The 9,351-nt window shown below is 42.9% G+C and overlaps 2 protein-coding genes across 2 annotated transcripts; one reads left to right on the forward strand and one right to left on the reverse strand.

Moving 5' to 3' along the window:
* Positions 1-207: 207 nt before the first annotated feature.
* On the reverse strand, positions 208-6,368 carry LOC131125913 (uncharacterized). The gene is made up of 17 exons (XM_058067950.1): positions 6,252-6,368; positions 6,142-6,191; positions 5,986-6,075; positions 4,610-4,737; positions 4,398-4,538; positions 4,262-4,330; positions 2,561-2,731; positions 2,404-2,500; positions 2,124-2,326; positions 1,707-2,060; positions 1,525-1,639; positions 1,251-1,456; positions 1,073-1,190; positions 836-1,008; positions 707-771; positions 515-636; positions 208-450 (listed from the first exon to the last, which is right to left on the reverse strand). Exons 1-17 carry the CDS (start codon positions 6,272-6,274, stop codon positions 254-256), a joined length of 2,322 nt encoding a protein of 773 aa, XP_057923933.1. The 5' UTR covers positions 6,275-6,368; the 3' UTR covers positions 208-253.
* Positions 5,922-9,242, forward strand: sst5 (somatostatin 5). Its single transcript, XM_058068091.1, has 2 exons — positions 5,922-8,972; positions 9,060-9,242. The coding sequence occupies exons 1-2, from the start codon at positions 8,841-8,843 to the stop codon at positions 9,240-9,242; spliced, it is 315 nt and encodes a 104-aa protein (XP_057924074.1). The 5' UTR covers positions 5,922-8,840.
* The last annotated feature ends 109 nt before the right edge of the window (positions 9,243-9,351 follow it).

The raw sequence follows: 9,351 nt of genomic DNA on the forward strand, positions 1-9,351 counted from the left end.
ATTTGGAGTGGGTGATACTGAAAATTCTGGACTATGCTATACCAAGTAAACTGGGCCCGAAGCCTAGATAGCTGATACTTAGCATTTTTCAAGATCATAGGACAGATTTTTCCACTTTTTTCACACACAAAATCAGCATTGCCCTACATTGTAAATCAGTTGTAGGAAGTTAAAAGCTTAGCCAACCAATCCACACAAAAAGTTGGGAGTTTAAAATAGCTTTATTATTTTTTTAAATAAATATTGCCACACTTCACTTGTAAAGAAAGTCCTGTTTTACTGCTTGAAGGAAGAGACCTTTCCTCCTATCTGGGTGAGGTTTTCGACTTTTCAACACCCTAAAGTAGCGAACATTGCCATGTGAGGCTAGCAGCTTAGCATCTGCAACCTCGCTTCTTCTCGTGGTTGTAGGGGCTCTCGTTTTCACAGCTGTCGTGGCCCTGAGCGGAGCTTACAAAAAAAAAGAAATGCTCATAATGACAACTGAGGTGAAGTTTTGTTTTATGTCAAGTACCTGCTTTGTGCTGCTTGCTGCTGTGGATGATGCTACCAATGCCTGGGCTGTCTGAGTCAAACCTGTGCATGGAGAAGAGCCTGTGGAGGCCATCTAGAGGATATGTGCACCGCACCACCACCCTGCATCAACAGGAACATCAGGTGTAACATGCAAATAAACTGGCGAGGTGCACGACTGCCATGCACAAACCTCTCCCAGTCATGTTTGCTGTTGTAGAAAATCTCATTTTCATAGATTACATCTCCCTTGCTGAGCTGCAGAGGAACACGATATTAATGTACACATTGTGGAAAAGTCAGGGCAGTGGTGTAAAAGTACCTCGACTTTGGAGCTACAGCCGTTTAATGGAAAGGAGAAAAGTGCCTTGGTGTTGTCGGCCTCTACTGGACCGCAGAAGACATCTAGCAGGTTGCTTCTCGATGGAGTGGCACCACTTGGTGTGATTAGAGACAAGTCTGCTAGCACAGTCATCCTTCCATCCATGGAACACGCTACAAAGACGAGCGTCAACAAAACAACATAACAAGGCCATAATTCCTTGCAGTGACATCATACCAATGACTTCAGAGGAGGTGAAGGGACAAGTCTTAGTGATGGACCATTGCACAGCTGAGGTCTGACGTTCTTTCACAAGGAGCTCAAAAGTCCCCAAGAAGCCCTTCAGTGTGATGTCCTACAACAGATGACACCTCATCACCTGGAGTTCTACACTAGACCAGATTCTCAGACTGACCTCATACTGGAAGCCCTGTGTGAAAAGCGGTACAACTAACTGCAGTGCGGCGCTATCGTTTGTCATCGTGTAGCCTCGCTGGGCAGCCAGCTCTGATGTTAGTGCCTTTGAACCCACACTCAAGAACCACAGAAAGTCAAACGGCCTGTGGTGCACTCTGAATGTAATCCCGGTCTCAGAGCAAACAGCTTCCAGGACTGGAGGAGCTGGAAAAAAAAATATTGATTATTAAAAGTATTGCACCAATGCTCTTGGAAGCCCAATGTTGACTTACAGACATCGGTTAGCGCAGAAACACTGAAGGAGTGATAGTAGAGCTCGTTTTCAGGGAGAACACGAAGAGTGTAGTTTATGTCCAGACTGTACTTTACACTATGGAAGGTATAGAACTATAGGAGAGAAAAACTGAGTGAGGAACTAAAAGGGGGACCTGTAGTGAAGAAGGAGAACAATTACCTCCTGTGCAACTACAGGGTCATCAAAAGGCACCTTCAGCATGTATCCATGCTCGTTGTTTGTTTGGACAACATTAACGATGGTGTATGAGCTGGTGTTGGCAGGAGGCCACCTCATCTCATGCCCGTTGAGCTGAAAGGACAACAACTTCACATCGTCAGGGATGTCACCCAGGTAAACTGTGAACATGTGGTCCTCCACCACTGTCTGGTTCTGGGTGCAAAGAGGGTGTAGCAGCAAAGGTGTGACGAGCATCTTGTGAAGACGGAGCCTGGTCTCTTCCTCATCTTCAAAGAGCTGCTCCAGGTGGAGATGGAAGGTGTAGAACTCGTATAGGTCACCGTTGGCAAAGCTCTACGGAGGAAGAAGTCAATTATTGAACCCGCTTTTGGTTACTGGTGAACTTTTATGACCGACCTTCCTGTGTCCACCCTTCATGTTGACTGGGATTCGGATCTGGACCGTGCCGTTCATCATGACAATGTCCTCTTCAATTGCAAACACTGAAGGCTCAAGGAGTTCAGTGTTCAGTCCAACAAAGAGCCGTGTGACATCAGAACCAGGGTACAGCGCCTCTGGGGTCTCAAAGACCACATGGCCGTCCTCAAAAGCGCCTTCGTCTGTTGGAGAGCAGTTGAACCATTTAAAAAACACAGATGTACAAAAATGAAGGGTGTATTGAAAATCAGATACAGACGAATGGAGCAGACAGCCAGCAGGTCTACCATGATGACAAACCAGCTTTGCCTGGAGAACAGAGTAGCATGGACCATCTCCACAGGGATGCCATTCACCTGATGAGACAGTTGTTAGCACTAAAGCTCTTTAGACGAGTAGCACTACATTTCTGTTACCATGGAAATTGTAGAATGTGGCTGTCCGTAGGGTGTGCGGAAGATCAGCCTGCTGTCGGTCAGTTCAAACACGTAACCTTTCTCACGAGCGTCTGAGAGGCTCATAGGTGCCATCGGCTCCACATCCGTCTGGAACATAACCTGCCAGTCTGAAGTGGACGAGCTGTGTGCCTGGCGAAGATGATATGAAAAAGGACACTACTTGAAACATGCAGTTTAGCACATACATCTGGCTTTAATGCTATTGAGCTGTCTGACAGCATCTCATCTGCTTTGTCATTGTATACAATAACCCAGTGAAGTCAGCACAGTAGTTTTTCTAGCTTTTAAACACAAGCTCAAGATAAAATATTGCTAATCGATTTAATTCATCACTTAAAATCCTAAATCACAAAATGAGTCAAATGTTGGCAAAACTGGCAACGCTATAAGAGCTACAGTGCCAAGTCATTTTATCATGCTAGGTTTGCCCCATTCACTTTGAAAGCATGACTTGCAGCGCCATCTAACGGTTGGCATAGAACCAGGCGTCAAGATGTTAGCAAAGCCTGCTTTATGCCGTTGTATAAACTGTTCAATAAGAGGACGTCTACAGAATAAAATACCTCAGCTTACATCACAAGTCTTTATACAATTTTGCCGTTTTGTAAAGTGCTGGAACTTCTATCATCAAATATCACTGGTCAGACAATTTAGAATTAATTTGCATCCTGATTGGCTCAGGCAGAACCCGCACATTGTGTTCTGTATCCTGATTGGCTTAGGCACCTTAGACTGTTGTCAATCAATCTTCTCAGCGAGATGTCTCCTGTTGTGTTCGATGGCTAGCAAACATCTAGCAGTGAGACGCCCAACTATGGAGCTTTTCTGTCAACAAAACCAATCGAAACGTTCTACACTCGAGAATTATGACATAATACGGAATAAATGAATAGTCGATTGTTAGATATGAGGAAATGTGAAAGGACAACAGGATTTTTTTGACAAGAATGCAAAAATGCTACACTGGATTGGCGCCAGGATGAACAAGCAAGGTCAGAGGAACTGAAATACTGTGAGTCACTTAATTTGTGTTCCAACTTTGTAGGTTAACCATTAAAAATTCAAATGAAGGTTTGACGAGAGAAATGGGAGAAAATGTTAATGCCAGTCTGAGAAAAGTTTCTCGGGTTTTACAGGCTTTACATAAGTGTAAATTAAAAAAAGCTGACTATATCGCAAAAATCAGTGATTGCGGGTCATTTTATTTAACCTCAACGGTAAAAAAAAGTGAACACTGTACACCTCAAAACTCCAAATCCCATCACAAATAAAATATTAGCAACACTAGCTTAGCTACAGTACTATATGCTTACATTACACTCATTTTAAAAACAGCACCATCATGCTAGGTTAGCCTATTTGCTGAAGAAAAACCAGGCTCAAATTTACAGCTACACCTGTAGCTGAATGATGGCTGTTTGCATTTTAAGATGCATAGCAAAGCCTGCCTTTTTACAATGTGGTGGGCGTATAAATGCCGTTAGTTCATTGAGCTAGGGACAGTCAAAGAAAGATGGCATGTCCACAAGGAAGGAGTGTTTCTTAAGGACATATTGAAGGAAAAAGCATTCAAGTCCTCACTCAAATGTAGGAGACTTGAGGGACACTTTACTCTTATATTAAATATTAGGTTTTGCATAATAAGGAGCTCCAACATACAGTTGCGAGAGTGTTCCAGTCGTCCTTCCGTGTCCCAGCAGCACATGTGATTTCACTCCTCACAGACACCTGCAGAGAAAGCGCCAAAAGTGTGGAAGTGAACCACTAGAGGCCACGACAAGCAGCCTTTGCCCACCTCCATGTAGTTGACCTCGCAGGTGACCTCTCGAGGACACCACGGCAACAGGGGTAAGCAGGTCTTATTAAGAGCATAGACCACCTCAGCACCATCACGCCTCGCCAGCAGGTTGAAGCTGAACGTGAACACTTGATCATCCTAAAACCACCGCGTCATTACAAAGAATAAAACAGCAATGGTGTTGGCTTTTGCATGATTGCATGAAGTACCTGGTTGGCCGTGTGACAGCTGAAGTAAGATGCACGAAGAACTAGGTAGCTACTTGACGGAAGAACAGCGATGCTGTAACCACAACTGGCTGCATATGACTTTGTTATGGCGTACACACCGGTCCTGTCTGGAAGAACATGCATATTTCTTGGCGCTGTATCACTTTATGGACCAAAATCTTCAAAACACTCCTCTTAACCCTTTGACTTTCGGAGTAGAATTTAGCTCTTCTGCATTTCACCTTAAAACCTTGCATTGGTTGGTTGATTTGTTCGTTACCTTTTGATTTCTTTTTTTTATTAGATTACCATCAACTTAGAATGCAGCGATAAAATGTTCAAGTGAGTGAAATTCCATAAGTTACCTCTAAAGCAGGGGTCTCAAACACGCGGCTCGCGGGCCAAATGTGGCCCGCAGGACACTAGTTTGAGGCCCCCACCTTGATATGAAAGTTTAATGTTAGTGCGGCCCGCGCAAGTTTGATATGGATGCTGTATGGTATCATGTACCCAGAAAAAATTATTACGTTTGATTAATGTTCATGTTAAAGGTTAAATAACTGTTGTTAGTTATCCTCCCTATCCGTGTGGAAGTGGTAAGTTTTTGGCTATTTAAGTTTAAAGGAAATAGCTTGGAGGCTACCGTTAAGGTCGCTAGCTCTCTAGTTTGCGAGTTAGCATGTGTCTCAAGACCCTGCAGTTGCGCAATATGTTGTAAATAAAATAAAAAAAAGTATAAATGTGACTATAGTCGTGTTTTGGCATGTCTACAGGGCTCTAATAGTGCTTTGTTAATTTTAATCAGAAAAAAATAATTTGTCTACCCACCAACTATGTGGTTTCTTGAGTTTTTTATTATTATTAATTACTGATTGATTGATTTTCTTTATTCTTGATTTGTTTATTTATTTGAGAACAGTGGAATGTTTTATCAGAGCTTTTATTGTAGAAAATCGGAACCAAAGCACTGAAAAAGTTTGTATATTTTTCCGTTTTTAATAAATGAGTTGTTTTTTTTTTTGAAAACCTGATGCGGCCCAGCCTTGCCCAGACCCTCGCTCAAGTGGCCCCCAGGTAAATTGAGTTTGAGACCCCTGCTCTAAAGCCAAATTGACTATGAACACTATGAAGTGTGTTCAAGAAAGCTGAACATCAAACTGTCAGTTCTGTGAAGGACGTACATCTTGCATCAGTTGGCCACTTGATGGCAGTGTTTGCTTACCCAAGCTTTTCTTATGTGTTATTCAAAAAGACTTGCAAGTACTGTTATATAAAGTCTGCTTTTTTTGACACTGTCCCAGTATATTTGTCCATACAGTTGATTCTACTGTTCTAACAGATTAAGATCAATTACTTTAAGGTCATGCAGGCCTTACCGACAGCCTCAAAGCGAGCTTCATCCCCAGCAAAAGAGCGATCCACAGCTATCATGAAGTAACGCTCATGACAATCCATGTGAACGACACCTGGAAGCACACAAATATGCTTCAAATTCATGCTCTTATGCTGATCTTTATGTTTTTATCAGGTACCTTCAGGGACAGGATCACAGGACACCATCACTGACAGGAAGGACATCATCCTGCAAGGCAAAACACACAGCAGAGGCATATTAAATGTCTTTCAGCATCTTCTTCCTTACCCAAAGTAGAAGAAAGGTTCCATCGTTGCTGGTGAGTGTCTGTGCACTTGCAAACTACACTTAACCAACACAAGTCTAAGGCGTCCTTGCTCAGGTGAGACTTTTTAGCAAATAAACTAGCCAATCAGAGGCCCCAGGTCAGAGGGTGACAGTCATTAGCAATCAATCAGTTGTGTCTTGTCAACACCTGCCTTGTCAACACAAGTATATTTATTATATACTAGTTATTATACTAGTTCTCTGAGCCTGCATATGTTTATGTGTCCACACTGCAGGCGTGTGCTGGTGAATGCGTTGTGAATGAGTGACAGCCACTTTAACTTTTCGGGCTAAGTTTAACTTAACTAACTTTAACCAGTGTTGGTGCTCTTATATTTTTTGGTGAAAAAAGTGTCATTTGAAGCCATTAAGGATCAAGGTGGTGTGGAGGATGTGTTGACCTCCAGGCTGATGATCATTTCCTGTTTACAATACGCAACACTGCAATGAGGATAGGCTCCAAACACACAATGAGTGAAGTTGTCTTACCTCTTGGGGGCATGTACTACTATACTGTATGTGGGCTGCTTTTCAATGTTTTGTTCATAACTTCACCCTGAGCAAACACAATGACCATTACTTCAATGTCAACAATAGAGTGTATAATGCTTGTGTATGTTTATTGTTCTATGTGGACTTCTATTGTTGTGGATCTGCCCATGATTGTGATAAATGCCTGCTACTAAATTAAGGTAATACATGGCTGTGAATTGGGCAGCACGGTGGGCGAGTGGTTAGCGCGCAGGCCTCACAGCAGACAAGGGTTCAATTCCACCCTCGGCCATCTCTGTTTGGAGTTTACATGTTCTCCCTGTGCATGCGTGGGTTTCCTCCCACATTCCAAAAACATGCTAGGTTAATTGGTGACAAATTGTCCATAGGTATGAATGTGAGTGTGAATGGTTGTTTGTCTATATGTGCCCTGTGATTGGCTGGCGACCAGTCCAGGGTGTACCCCCCCCCCCGCAACCCTTGTGAGGAAAAGCGGTAGAAAATGAATGAATGGATGAATGAATATTCACTCCATTCTCGTAAAATTCCCGGCTGTCTTCATCATCAACTGTATTTCAATTTCTTTCTTTAATATTTCAACATTATGCTACTAAAAAGATGTTATTTTTCCTCATCATATTACTATGGTACCTTCATAAAATTATGACTTTTTCTCATTAGATTACAAATGTTTTCTCTTAATACATTGACTTTATTGTTGTAAAATGACTGCAGATTTTTTCAATTTTTGCTGTTTTTTTTAATGATTACTTTTTTTGTTTAACAAAATGTGCAAAAAGTCCAATAAAAAACAGCCGTTGTTCGCAAATGGCCTCAAGGCCGCACCTTAGACACTCATGCCTTACAGCATTGCTTCTCAATTATTTTCTGTCATGCTCCCCCCCTAAGGGACAGGAATTTCTTCCGGTGTGATAGCAATGGCTGCCGTTAGTGTCGACGTCAGTCAGTGAGTGAGTGAAAAAGTGAGGAAAAAGCTGTAGAAAATGAATGAATGGCTGTAAATTAATACAATTTAATTGACCAAGAAATTGAATTGAAGTTGGAGGCAGCCAGGGAAGAATTTGCTAGCCCTGACTACACAACATGTAATGTAATATTTATCCACTGAACTGCACTATATCATACTAACTTACATAATTTGGCATCAGAGAGCTAAAATATTACAATCCTAAATATATTTTGAAACTAATATCGTTATCTGTCACTGTCAGATTAAAGCATAATCCTTTTAAAGGCGGACCTTGCAGTTGTTGTGTCCAGTTAGTGCATTTGTTTGCTTGCCCGCCCACATGGACAGAGAGGTGAGGATGTTCAAATGAACCCTGACAAGCTTACAACATATTAATATTATCCTGTATGGCGTCATGTGATCACTCACTGGACACCCGCAGTCTTTTGCCACCTGAAGTCAAGACTTATTACGATTAAAGTCATCCCGCTGATCCGTGAGAGGAGACAAAGGAAGTCAGAGGTTGTTCGGTTAGTCATGAAGGTCAAGAATCGGCTGGGTGAGTTCATTCATGATAATAGCTTCACATGCAGTCAACAATGGCCTGACATTTGGATAATTGCTCTCCATGTTTACTCCACTGACTAAAGCTGACGGCAGGAAGGTTGGTGGAGTGTCGGCCTGCTTCATCGTGTCCAGGCGGTCTCATTAACATTTGAGTCACTGTGTGTCACTAACAAAGTGCCACAGCGTGCGAGGCCTCATGTTGCGCTTGGACACCTTCTGAAGATGGAGCAGCTAATTTTGAGTGACATAACTAAAACATTTAATATTCACTTTTTCATAAAAAAAAAAAAAAAAACATAAACAAAACAGAGCTTTGAATTGTCTAATTTGGTCATCGTATCAAATCATCTCCGTTTGGTGACACTTTCTCCAATACAACTCCGAGCTCCCCCGCAGCCACTTGCCTCAGCCAATGGCGTGCCAGTGTCATTTGGAGGATGAGGAGGATCTTAGGATGAAGGAGGCTATTTATCAGCTCATCGCCGCATTGATCGTCACACCAGTTGAAGAGTCTTGTGGAGATGCTTCAGCTGCAGGTGCACATGCTGCTGCTGGTTCTACTGTCTGGTGGACTGATGGTGCGGGTCAGTGGCGCACCGAGAGGCGCAGATCTATTGGCAGAGACCCTCAGAGCGGACATGGAACAGGACAAGGTGGGACACTATAATCACATCATGCACCCTAAATGTTGTACCTACAAAGTTTCTAGGTGCCTTTCTTCACTTTTTCTGCTTTTTTAGGCCTTGGCTCGCTCCCTGCTACTGAGGCTCGTCTACCAACTGGCAGCCGGAAGAACCGACACGCTCCCTGAGCTGGCAGGCGAGCTGGGTGTCAGGGTGATGCGGCGACAACTCCCCGTCTCACAGAGAGAGCGCAAGGCAGGTTGCCGCAACTTCTTCTGGAAGACTTTCACCTCTTGTTGACTTTATGACTTCACATTGCCTTTGTGTGTGTTGTCTATTTCACAAGTGGCAGGGATGTACAGTCCAATATTTGACTCAATAAAATGTGTGTTGAACAGGAATGCTTCCG

This window comes from Doryrhamphus excisus, chromosome 3, assembly GCF_030265055.1.
Source record: "Doryrhamphus excisus isolate RoL2022-K1 chromosome 3, RoL_Dexc_1.0, whole genome shotgun sequence".
In the NCBI taxonomy this organism is placed as follows: domain Eukaryota; kingdom Metazoa; phylum Chordata; class Actinopteri; order Syngnathiformes; family Syngnathidae; genus Doryrhamphus; species Doryrhamphus excisus.